Source organism: Monodon monoceros, unplaced genomic scaffold, assembly GCF_005190385.1.
Source record: "Monodon monoceros isolate NGI ecotype Baffin Bay Population unplaced genomic scaffold, NGI_Narwhal_1 Super_Scaffold_9, whole genome shotgun sequence".
NCBI classification, from domain to species: Eukaryota; Metazoa; Chordata; class Mammalia; order Artiodactyla; family Monodontidae; genus Monodon; species Monodon monoceros.
The window spans coordinates 15,868,334-15,880,992 of record NW_021703786.1 but is presented as its reverse complement, the minus strand read 5'-3'; the positions used below and the strand labels follow the sequence as shown (position 1 = coordinate 15,880,992).

Sequence of the window (12,659 nt, the reverse complement as noted above, 5' to 3'; positions counted from 1 at the left end):
TATGTATGAGTCCTTCGGAAATGAGCCTTTTATCTATCTTTTTCATAATTAAAAGGTTTTGGTCCCAGTTTTAGGGGCTGCTTGGGCTTAAACCAGGGTATGGCTTGAGTTTGGGGAAAGAACAGTCAATGACTTCGGTCACCCACTCTCAGATGCAGTTAATGAGCAATGGTAAGAGCACAGGCACCGGACCATCTGCCTGTCAGCTGCCATTACCACACTCACTGAGGAATGGACCAACAGCCCCTCACTTCTCCAGCCGCGTAGAACCAACACTTGCTGGGAGCCACACACCCGACACACCTGTCCTAGCTCTCCCTTGACTAGCTATGTTGCTGACTTAACAAGTCACCTCTATGTGCCTCCGGTTCTCCATCTAAACTTTTAGCTTAACATCTAGTGGTTCTCGGGCTTCCCTGGTGGCGCAGTGGTTGAGAATCTGCCTGCCAATGCAGGGGACAGGGGTTCGAGCCCTGGTCTGGGAAGATCCCACATGCCGCAGAGCAACTAGGCCCGTGAGCCACAACTACTGAGCCTGTGCGTCTGGAGCCTGTGCTCCGCAACAAGAGAGGCCCGCGCACCACGTTGAGTGACCCCCGCTGGCCGCAACTACAGAAAGCCCTCGCACAGAAACGAAGACCCAACACAGCCAAAAAAAAAAAAAAAAAAAAAATCTAGTGGTTCTCAAAGTGTGGTCCTGGACCAGCACCTGGGAATCATAAATTCTTAGGGCCTTCTGCAGCTCTGAATCAGAAACTGTGCTTTAACACAGTGACTGCCAACCTTTTTGGCACCAGGGATTAAAGACAATTTTTCCACAGATGGTTGTGGGGGATGGTTCAAGCGGTAACGCTAGCGATGGGGAGCGGCAGATGAAGCTTCGCTCGCTCGCCCGCTGGTCCGAGGCCCAGGCATTGGGGACCCCTGCTTTAACAAGCCCCCCAGATGATTCTAATGGAGGCTAAAGTTTAGGAACTACTTGCTTATTATTAGGGCATCTGCTACAGGTTGCAAGCTGGAATCACTTGGGGAACTTTTCAAAAAAAGAGGTGCCCCAGCCCCTTTAAAAGGCCAGATAAATCAGGGATGGGATCAAAATACCTGTGTTTTAGAAGCTCCCTAGGGGACTAATATGCAGCTAAGGTTAAGAAACACTGATGTGGGGACTCCCCTGGTGGCACAGTGGTTAAGAATCCACCTGCCAATGCAGGGAACACGGGTTCAGGCCCTAGTCCGGGAAGATCCCACGTGCCACGGAGCAACTGAGCCCGTGCACCACAACTACTGAGCCTGTGCTCTAGAGCCCGTGAGCCACAACTACCGAGGCTGTGTGCCACAACTACTGAAGCCCGCGCGCCTAGAGCCCGTGCTCCACAACAAGAGAAGCCACCGCAATCAGAAGCCTGAGCACCGCAACAAAGAGGAGTCCCCGCTCGCCGCAACTAGAGAAAGCCCGCATGCAGCAACAAAGACCCAACGCAGCCAAAAATAAAAAATAAAAAAAACACACACAAAAAAGAAACACTGATGTGCAAGGATATTACTTATGGATACTTGGCCAAATTTCTACCTGAAACAAAGAAGATTTAAGCATTTTCCAAGAGTTGAGTAAAAAGGATGCTAGGCTTTGGAGTCAAATGGAACATGGGTTGACATCTTTGCCCTATCACAAAGTGGCCCTGGGCAAGTTATTTAACTCATTAAACAAGGATAATTAATGTATATTACCTTGAGTCAATATGATGATTAAATTTTAGAATGTGTAAAGCACTTTGTGCAGGGCCTAGCACATAGCAGGTACCCAACAAGTGATTTGTAGATACTATCCCCACTGGTGGACCAGTGGAGCATGCTGCAAGTCAAGAAAACCTGAGGGCTGAGCTATACCCTGAGTAGCTATTTGTAACTGCCCAACTGGGGACAGAGATCTGTGGTAAAACACTCAAAGAAGCAGGAGTGAAAGAAAATCTTTTATTTAAAAAAAAGAAAAAAAAAAGTGGGCTCTGGGAAGAACAGAGTTAGTCCATCCGGGCCTTCAGTGTCCTCGTGGTGATTTTGTCCTTCTCACTGCAGAGGGAGAAAGTCACAGAACATCTACACCCATTCTAGACTGCAGAACAAACTAGAACAGCTGTCCTAACTCTGGGGTTAACTGTTTTGCCCACGTTACACTAATGTCAGCTTGTTTTCCTGGCCTGTGGTGAGGAAGGGGAGAATGGAGAAACTTCCATAACTTGGAGCCATCGAGAGTTGGGATGATTCAGGGCTGGAGTGTGAAGCGCTCCAAAGCAGGGAAGGAGCTCCCCAGGCCTAGAGAACAAGTAACTTAGGAAGGAGGTGTGAGGTGTTTCACTCCAGTGAAGGGAAAAGATCCTTGGGGTGGTAAATTGTATTAGCCCCAACCTGTTTTTCACAGTAATTAAGCAGGTTACCCCATAACAAAAGGATCCAAATGCTTGTTCTGGGAGGTTCCCAAGGAAAGCTGTTGGGAGGATACCAGGTTCCTGGTGACAGCCCCAAACAAGTAAGAGGGAAGGAGGGTGGCAGTTAGGCATCCGGCTGGGGGGTTGGAAAACATTCCCAGGGCTCGGTACGCCACACAGTTGTGGGTTCCATGCTGGTGTGAGCTGGGAGAGGAGAGGAGCCCCCCAGGATTTATTCTGATCAGTCTGCAGTAGCTCTGCTGTGGCTCATCCCCACAAAGGTCCCTGAGACTTTGGGGACAGTGCTCAGGAAGGAAAGAAATGTCTATTGTGAGCAAGGGGAGGAGACTCGGGGACACAGAGCCTCACCAGACGGAGGCCAGGGGAATCTGGGTAGGCTCCCACCTTAGCTGCCACCCTTAGGAAGCATGGATTTCTGCTACCCTGGGCCTGCTGCAAGCGCCCTTCTTATTTCACACCTGACTAGGGGGCTGGGAAGATGGGGTGTTTGTGCAGGAGGGGAGAGGCACGTGTCTGCAGAGCTTCTAGACTTCTCCCAGTGCACACTTACATGATGTGAACAATGACTCCCATGCCTGACACCGCATCCCTGTCCACAGCATTCAGCATGGCTTGTGAGATGGTTTCAAACAGGTGTTCTGGGTCCTGCCGACAGAGCAGAAACCTTTCAATCCCCAGAGCCTTTGACCCTCACTTGGTCTGGCCCCTTAACTCTCTCTTCTCTAGGCTCAAGGTGCCCAGCTCTGGCCCCTCCCGTGTCTGGAGTGAGGGATGGTTCCCTGGATGCGAGAAGCCCCCTCACCTCCTTCTCAGAAGGCAGCAAGGTTACATAAGATATAGTTCAAGCCCTGCACTTCCTCCGCTAACCAGCATTGTGACCTTGAGCAAGTCAATGTCCCTTCGCTAAGCCTCAATTCCTCTTCTGTAAAATGGGGGAAGAATCCCCGTGGCTCCTATGTGCTTTACCAGCTATCTCATGGACTCTCCTCCTGGGTGGCTCAGAGGTATTGCACAACTCAACCTGTCCAACCATGAACCCATTTCCCCCCAAACCTGTTGCATCCACCACATCCTCTATCTTGGTTGGCTTAGCTAGAAAACTCAAGTGTCCTCAGCATCTCCACCTCCCTCACTTCTGTTTTAAGTGAGCAAGTACTCTAGACTCTGGCTGCCCCGCTCCCCCACTGCCACTCTCTTTGCTCAGGACCTCAGTGCCACACCGACCTGCAGGCCTCTGGTGCCTCAGGTCTCTTACTGCCTTTGACACCATGTCAGAAGAAAAAGTTCCAATGAGGTATCACCTCACACCAGTTAGAATGGGCATCATCAGAAAATCTACAAAAAACACATGCTGGAGAGGGTGTGGAGAAAAGGGAAGCCTCTCGCACTGCTGGTGGGAATGTGAATTAATACAGCCACTATGGAGAACAGTATGGAGGTTCCTTAAAAAACTAAAAATAGAACTACCATACGACCCAGCAATCCCACTACTGGGCATCTACCCTGAGAAAACCATAATTCAAAAAGAGTCACGTACCACAATGTTCATTGCAGCACTATTTACAATAGCCAGGACATGGAAGCAACCTAAATGCCCATCAACAGACGAATGGATAAAGAAGATGTGGTACGTATATACGATGGAATATTACTCAGCCATAAAAAGGAACGAAACTGGATCATTTGTAGAGACGTGGATGGATCTAGAGACTGTCATACAGAGTGAAGTCAGAAAGAGAAGAACAAATATCGTATAATAACGCATATATGTGGAACCTAGAAAAATGGTACGGATGAACCAGTTTGCAGGGCAGAAATAGAGACACAGGTGCAGAGAACTCATGTATGGACACCAAGGGGGGAAAGTGGGGGGGCGGGGGGGGGCGGGTGGTGGTGGGACGAACTGGGAGATTGGGATTGACATGCATACACTAATATGTATAAAATGGATGACTAATGAGAACCTGCTGTATAAAAAATAAAAATTCAAAAAAAAAAGTTCCAACTGCTTGGCGTGGCATCCAAGGCATTTCTGAGTCTCATCCTGATTTCACTCTCCTCCTTCCTCTCACCCCACATTCTGCCCACACACCGCGGCCACAGCAAGCTCTCTCCAGTCACTGAACACACTGGGCCCCTCCTGTACTTCTGACCTTTGCACAGGCTGCTCCTTCTGCCAGCCAGGCCCTTTCTTTCCTCCTGTTCCTGGCAAACTTCATTTCAACAGGTATCTGTGGGTCTGTCTTATTTCATTAGACTGCAATAAGCCCTCGAAGACAGACTATCTGGTTTCCCCAGAGCCTGGCAGAGCTGGCACAACAGCCGACCCTGTCAGGTACTGCTCCAATCTTCCCAGGTGATTTCCTCACACCACCACTCATAAAATAGATTCTGTTATTATCCCCATTTTACAGCTAAGGAAGTGGAGGCACAGAGAAGTAAAGTGACTTACCCTGAACATAACTAATGAGATGGTAGGTGGATCTGGGTTTCCAACCCAGACAACCTGACTCCACAGCCCATTCTCCTGAGCTGCCCCTAACCCTATACCTTGTTAAATGTGTGTTCAATGAATGGATATGAGAACCCTGTAAACCCAACGTGGGGAATTATTTGTTGTTGTAGCAAATATCTGACTGAGGTCTCTTCATGGAAGGTGCTCTCCCTGGGAGCCAAGGCCCTTCCTTGTAGGGGAAGCAGATGGAGTTTCTGGATGCCCTTCCAAGGCTCAGCAGCTGTGGCTTTCTTTCCTACCTGCACCATTCTTCCCATTACCTGCCAGGTAAACACATTTTCCCCTGATGGCCAAGGGGTGGGCACCTGAGAACCCAGCCCCGCTCCATGCCACCAACTCACCATGTTGGGTTCCCAGAGGGACTCGCACATCCCGTACATTTGTTCCGTGCAGGTACCACTGACTACAAAGTCATCAGTCACCATGGGGCAGCCGATAAGGTCTAGAGAGCAAATGAAGGGCTTAAAGGTCTTCGGGTCCAATCCAGCAATGACCGGCTCAGTGTAGTAGGGCCCAAACCTGTGGGGGCCAGGAGCAGAGAGAGAAAGTGGAGCTCAAGAACATTCACTTTCCTGTTCAGGCCTGTTCAGACAAGGCCCCGGCCCAGACCCAGGGAGGAAAGTGGAGGGCCCGTTTGGGACAATCCCCTTTCCCCCTCTCCTGGCATCTAGCAATGCTCTAAGACTTTTTCTTCTTTTCTCTGACACTTGCCTTCATATCCTCCTCACCGCGACCCTCTCTTCCTCTTCCTTTCTTTGGGAATTCTGTTGTTGTTTTTTTAACCTACTCTCCCTATTCTCATCCAGGTCCTATCACCATTCAATCTTCTATTTATACACCTATACCTTTACTCCTTTCAAAAAAGGATTTGAAGCAGTTTGTAGAAAAAACACTGAAAAATAAAACCAAACCGCTAAAACATAATGCCATTTGCAGCAACATGGATGGACCTAGAGATTACCATACTAAGTGAAGTAAGGCAGAGAAAGAAAGACAAATACCATATGATATCACTTATGTGGAATCTAAAATATGACACAAATGAACTTATTTATGAAACAGAAACAGACTCACAGACATAGAAAACAAACTTATGGTTACCAAAGGGGAAAGGGAGTGGGGAGGGATAAATTAAGAGTTTAGGATTAGCAGATACACACTACTATATATAAGATAGATAAACAAGGCCCTACTATATAGCACAGGGAACTATATTCAATATCCTATAATAAACCATAATGGAAAAGAATATGAAAAACAATATGTATATATATGTATAACTGAATCACTTTGCTGTACCAGAAACTAACACAACATTGTAAATCAACTATACGTCAATTAATTTAAAAAAAAAAAGTTCTTCCTATGCACCAACTAAAGAAAAAACCAACCCCAAAATCAAGAATACAAGACACTCAGACAAAACACAAAGTTTTGTTTTGAGTCTCCCAGCAGACAAAGCAAAGAAGGGTACTCAGTGAGCTGGGTTATTTTCATTGTTTGCCATTAGGAAATAATAGCTTATCAGAAACTTGTTCTAGACACTGAGCTTTAAGAAGAATCAATCTTAGGGATATTTAGATAGAAAATAGAAAATACTCAAAAAGTAGTAGCCACTATCCTCAATAGAAAGAGTAAGTAAACAGACATTTTCCACGTCTTATATCAGCTCTCAGTAATTTCTACGGGCATGATCTTAAGTTACAACTCTGTAAAAGATAATTCTAAATAAAAAAATAATCATTGTAAGGTGGAGGAAGAGGTTGGGGTAGCGTGCTTTGATCTGCCATTTCTCAAACAGATCCCTAGGTATCAAATTTCTCTAAATTTTGTATTTTCCTCTCAATAAACTGAAAACAAAGTTAATATAAGAATGTCCTGTATTATCTGGGTAACGACCTTAAAACTAAATACAACATGGCTCAGGGCCTGCGTTTGTACTTCCAGTCGTGTCGATGTCACGGTACCACCTAAAGGTCAGTGTTTCACAGAGGTGCTTGGATGGATTCTCTGGGGTCCGTGAGAAGTTATTTACTTTAAAAAGGGTCTGTACATGGCTCAATTTTGCAAATCACTGCATTAGCCTATCCTGCTGGAAAATCAATGATTTCAGTTGGGCGTGTAGAGAAAGCTCCTGGTTACAGTAGCTGAGAATCTAGAATTTTCCAGGTCAGCTTCAATGTCCTGTATTTTTATTATGAGTAAACATGAGCCATTAAATATATACCAAAATGTGAGTTAATCTGTACAACTTTGTAAGACTTCCTCCCTATATCTGAAACTAATATAATATTGTAAATCAATTACACCTAAATTAAAAAAGAAAAAAAGAAAGAAAAATAAAGACCTCTCCCCCCACCCCCATGAACCAGTTTTTAAAAATCTTTTGGGGCTTCCCTGGTGGCGCAGTGGTTGAGAGTCTGCCTGCCGATGCAGGGGACACGGGTTCGTGCCCCGATCCGGGAAGATCCCACATGCCGCGGAGCGGCTGGGCCCGTGAGCCATGGCTGCTGAGCCTGCATGTCCGGAGCCTGTGCTCCGCAACGGGAGAGGCCACAGCTGTGAGAGGCCCGCGTACCGCAAAAAAAAAAAAAGATCTTTAGTTAAGCCTTTCTCAATTTGGGATTTTGATAAACATGGTTACTACATATGGCAGACAATTCATAGCTGAGGATATTAACATAAACCTAAAAAAAAGGTAACCATTTGTTTTATTTTTTAATAGTAAAAAGACAATAATATTGCTCCAGGTATGGAAATGGCAAAAACTTAGTTTTGAAAGCTAAAGAGTACTTTTGCAACTTTTCTATAAAGTCTAAAATTATTTCAAAATAAAAAGTTAAAACAAAAAGGAAAGAAAAAAAGCTTAACCTGTCTTCTTGCCACCCAGTCTTTTTTTTTTTTAATGGCCATTTTTTTCTTTTCTTATTGGAGTATAGTTGCTTTACAATGTTGTGTTAGTTTCTGCTGTACAATGAAATGAATCAGCTATATGTATACATATATCCCCTCCTTTTTGGATTTCCTTCCCATTTAGGTCACCACAGAGCATTAAATAGAGTTCCCTGTGCTATACAGTAGGTTCTCATTAGTTATCTGTTTTATACATAGTAGTATATATATGTCAATCCTAATCTCCCAATTCATCCCACCCCTCCTTTCCCCATTTGGTGTCCATACGTTTGTTCTCTACATCTGTGTCTCTATTTCTGCCTACAAATAGGTTCATCTGTACTATTTTTGTAGATTCCACATATATTCTTTAATATACGATATTTGTTTTTCTCTTTCTGACTTACTTCACTCTGTGTGACAGTCTCTAGGTCCATCCATGTCTCTGCAAATAGCACAGATTTGTTCCTTCTTATGGCTGAGTAATATTCCATTTTATATATGTACCACATCTTCTTTATCCGTTCCTCTGCTGATGGACATTTAGGTTACTTCCATGTCCTGGCTATTGTAAATAGCACTGTAGTGAACACTGGGGTGCATGTATCTTTTGAATTATGGTTTTCTCCACGTATATGCCCAGGAGTGGGATTGCTGGCTCATATGGTAGTTTTATTTTTAGTTTTTTAAGGAACCTCCATACTGTTCTCCATAGTGGCTGTATCAATTTACATTCCCATTTGCCACCCAGTTCTGCCCAGAGGTGGGTGGGGAAAGTACCTACAGGGTTCTCCCTTCAATTTCATCCCAGCTTCTGCACTGAATTCTACAGTTAGGAGCCCCTTCTTTTCTCATCATAAAGTCCTCAAATGTCAAAAGTTAACATACCCAATCCCTAGGTTCCGTGTATTCCAGAGTATCTAATGACAACAGAATAAGCTCTTGGGTAAGGGTGGCTCCTGGCTGGGAGATGCCAGGGCACACTTTGGTAGCGTTAATTTTGTTTCCTGGGAGCAACTTCACTTGCTGCTTGCATTCCCTGTCTTCTTCTGAAGTAGCCCTTTCTTTCCTATTTGGTTGTTAGGTCCACAGAAAAGACCCAGAAAATAAGGATACTATCCAGCAAATAAGAAATGAGTCAAGGAGGAGGAATCTCCTTCCTGGGTGCCCCCTCCATACTACTTGCCCAATCAAAGCTTTCTGCATTCCCCGAGTCCCAGGCTACATTTCTACTCACCGTTTCTCGTACAAGAGGTTGGCCACCATGCTCATGAGAGTGTAAGGCTTGATCTGCCGACCTTCCTTCAGCTCATACAGGTTCAGCCGGAACTTGAGGCGCTGGGCACTGTGGTAAAAGGAGAAAAGTGAGTTAGTAAGTCATTGCTGAATGTCCCCTGGTATCCGCCTCATGGAGGTCAGGAGGTGCCTAAGGAGACACACAATCCCAGCCCCCGCCAAGAGACTCCTCCCCATCTGCCAGATTTTCTTCTGATTTTCTTACCAGAAGTCCAGCCTCACATCCGCTTTTCAGTCTTGTCCAGCACTTCTACCCATAAACATGCCACTCTGCTAACCTTTTTTCTCATACTCTTTTTTAGGGTGAGAAAAGGGGAGTTAAGAAGTGGATTCTCCCCCCACTTTTTTGAGGAATAGTTTATACAGTACACTCTGGGTAGGAGTCTGCCTGCAGACATAATGATGGTGGCTTACAGTAGAAAGAGCAGTGAACTGAGAGAGCTGACCTGGGCTAAGCCTTCATCTTACCACTTAAGTTTTCCATCCCTAAGACAGGGACAAAATAAGTCACCTTATTTTGTGAGATAATGTATGGGTGTTAATAAGAAGCAGCTGTTGCTAATGGACTGAAAGGCGCCTAAGAAAGTAGGCTGCACCTCCTCCACTCCCATCTCAGAGCCCAGGGATAGGCCCTGCAGGGAACAGACCAGTGACACGCATGCTGGAAGCAGAGCAATGAGTAACAGGACACCAGAAAAAAGAGCCTTAGACATGACCTAAGCATCATACAGGTGAGGAAACTGAGGCCCAGCAAAGGTAGCAATTACTGCCCACAAACATGCAAACTCGGTGAGAAGAGGCTCCTGAAGAAAAGGAAATAGTGTGAAGGGAACAGCAGTGACTGGAGAGAGGAAGGCTGATGGGGGCCTTCATACTGACAGGAATGCTAAGCCGTCATTCTCTGATTCCACCAGCAATGGAAGAGAAGGGCTGGTTGGGTTAGATTTCAGGAAGAATTTCCAAAACATATGTTCTTGAGACTTTAGAGAGGTTTAAGGGAAATGAGAGAGAAAACTTTCTGACAAGCTCCCACCCACCTTAGTGAACTATCAATCTTCTAAGAACAAAGTCCAGGAACTGCTGCTCCCTAGGCCACCTGTGACCACATCTTCCCTCTTGAAACGTTGACCCTCTTTTCCGCTGGCCTCTCTTCTTCCCCAGCTGACTCCTGAATACACAGTTCAGCTCTGGAGCTGCAGCTTGTTTCCCTCTGTGTATTCTGTCTCTCCAGAATCTGTTCCCATAGATTTAACAAATCACCAATGCCTATCCAGCCCTGAGATATAATCTCAAGACCCCAACTGCTCAGAAGATGTTTCTACTTGGCTTGCCTTGTCCCTTTAAAATTGGTATCAAAATCAAAGTCGTCACCTTTCCCCTAAAACCAGTCTTCCCAATTCCTGTATTTCAGTCAACATGCTCAAAACAGAAATCACCTTTAAAACACTTCTGGATTGCCTACATGCCAAGTACTAGAATAGATACTAATAACAAATAAAAAAGACACGAACCCCGACTTCAATGGTTAACTCCTTGGCCTCACAATATCCAAGTAGCCACTAAGGTTGGTCAGCAACAACTCTCAGAAATGCCTTCTCTTCCTTTCCCACCTCACCACCCCATCAGAACCACAAGCTTCACACCCGGACCATCACAAGAGCCACCTAGTTCATCTCCCAGACTCTCCCTTCTCTCACAGAACCACTGTCAACTAGGTAACTGCTCTAGCAGTTAATAAGGGTTAGTTATCTTATTATGGGTTAGTTACCTTTCTGTATGCCTGCTTTTTCTCCCAACTAGACCTGAAGTCCTTTAGGGGCTGAGCGTGGGCTTTGGCCTCAGAGATTGGGATCCTGGGGGTCATTCATTAGCTTACATCTTGGGCAATACACTCTCTGTGACCCTCAGTTTCCTCATCTGCAAAATGGGACAACATGGTAACGTGGTTAAGAGGACTGAAGTCCATGGATGTAAGGCGCTTTCCACAGGGTCTGGCACAAAGTAAATGCTGCTCAGTTGCTTAGGATACCATTCTATCGCTTACGGTGTTCGGCAAAGTCTCAGATTCACTGATGTTGTTTAGTAGATGACTAACACCCACGCCACTCGAGCCGCTAGGCAAGAATGGTCCAAGAAGAAGCCTGGGTGTAGGTGGGGACCCCCGACACTTACACTGTCTGGACGTCGGTGGCGAGCCCGGCCAGGCCGATGTACAGCCGGTCGCCCATGGGAAAGATCTTCTGGAAGTCCGTGGTCACCATCTGGGCCTGGATCCCGAAGCGCCTGTCGGCAGCGATGGCCACACAGTTCTTCCCCTTCATGGCCATGACGGCCCCTCCGTTATAGGACATAATAGACTGAAACAGAGCGGAAGGGCTCAGCGCGCGGGGCCAAACGCGGCCCGGCGCAGCTCCTGATTCGGAGGCTCCTGTACGCATCGTCCTCCACTCTGGAGGCGCCTGGATGCCCTGAACTCCAGCTCTGAGATTAGCGCTGGGAGGCTGCGAGGAGCCCCATTCCCTGCCTCGGTCCTCACCGCGGTCCCATCCCCCTTCAAACTGGAGCCGCTTCCTTCAATCGACCACCAGGCCTCTACGCCTCCCAAACTCCCCATGACACCCCTCCCCATTCCTCAATCCCTACCCCGTGTCCCTTCTCCTTGCTCCCCACCTCACCATGATTGCGGCGTATTAGGACCTCCAATAGCCACAATTCCAGCAAACCTGCTATGGGCCTCACTGCACAACCACTCTCGCTGCTTTCTCTCTATTGGCTGGGAGGCCGACCCTTCCGGGACATTTTGGCTTCCTATTGGCTCTGTATCTTTGTCAGTCATCAGACAGGAGTTTGGTTGAGAAGCCAAAACCAAGGTGAGGAAAGCGCAAAGTGAAAAGTCACTCTCAGTGCGGAAGAGCCCGGCGTCGCGGTGCAAGCTGGTATAGCGGTGGACTCAGTCTCTGGGCGCAGGAGTCGCCGGCCGGAGCCTGCGCCCACGTGGGCTAGTGAAACCCGAGATAACGGCCTTTGGCTCCAGTGAAGGGCCACGGGGTTGGTTAAGAGCACGCTGTGTGGGTCGGGCATATTACTCATGAAGTTTGTTTCATTTATTCATTCCAGAAATCCTTACATCTGTTGTATGCCAGGCACCATGCTAGGCTCTGAACATGCACTGGGCTAGAGCTGTGCCTAGTATTTAAGAGGTGCCCGTAAAGTGCGTATTTACTCTTGCGAGGGGGGAGGGGCACAGGGAGGGTGTCGCGGGTATTCAGCGGCTGCAGGGATTGGGCTGCAAAGGGGACGTTTGGAAGCCGAAGGTGGTTCTGCTTTGGGGGACTCTCAGCAGGTCGACTTCACGTATCCCCAATATCAGATCACCCCAAAGGGGGACATCACGGGCTTCCCCAACTTTAAGATCCAGAGGAGGCAGGCGACGATTTCCGCCACCCCCGAGCCAATGGAGGGGAGGCGAGCACGTCCCGCCTGCTCCCCTCCCCAGATCCGGACCCTTCTTT

At 47.0% G+C, this 12,659-nt stretch overlaps 1 protein-coding gene across 1 annotated transcript; it reads right to left on the bottom strand.

Moving 5' to 3' along the window:
- Positions 1 to 1,957: 1,957 nt before the first annotated feature.
- PSMB3 (proteasome subunit beta 3) lies at positions 1,958 to 11,912 on the bottom strand. Its single transcript, XM_029210661.1, has 6 exons — positions 11,823 to 11,912; positions 11,320 to 11,504; positions 9,089 to 9,196; positions 5,301 to 5,478; positions 2,995 to 3,089; positions 1,958 to 2,067 (listed from the first exon to the last, which is right to left on the bottom strand). Exons 1-6 carry the CDS (start codon positions 11,823 to 11,825, stop codon positions 2,019 to 2,021), a joined length of 618 nt encoding a protein of 205 aa, XP_029066494.1. The 5' UTR covers positions 11,826 to 11,912; the 3' UTR covers positions 1,958 to 2,018.
- Between the last annotated feature and the right edge of the window lie 747 nt (positions 11,913 to 12,659).

What these genes read in the sequence shown, in the direction of transcription:
- PSMB3 (XM_029210661.1), bottom strand. An exon ending in CCCTCTGGGAACCCAACATG is followed by an intron (nt 3,090 to 5,300) that starts GTGAGTTGGTGG and finishes CTCTGTCGGCAG; the next exon opens with GACCCAGAACACCTGTTTGA. An exon ending in GGAGTCATTGTTCACATCAT is followed by an intron (nt 2,068 to 2,994) that starts GTAAGTGTGCAC and finishes CTCCCTCTGCAG; the next exon opens with TGAGAAGGACAAAATCACCA.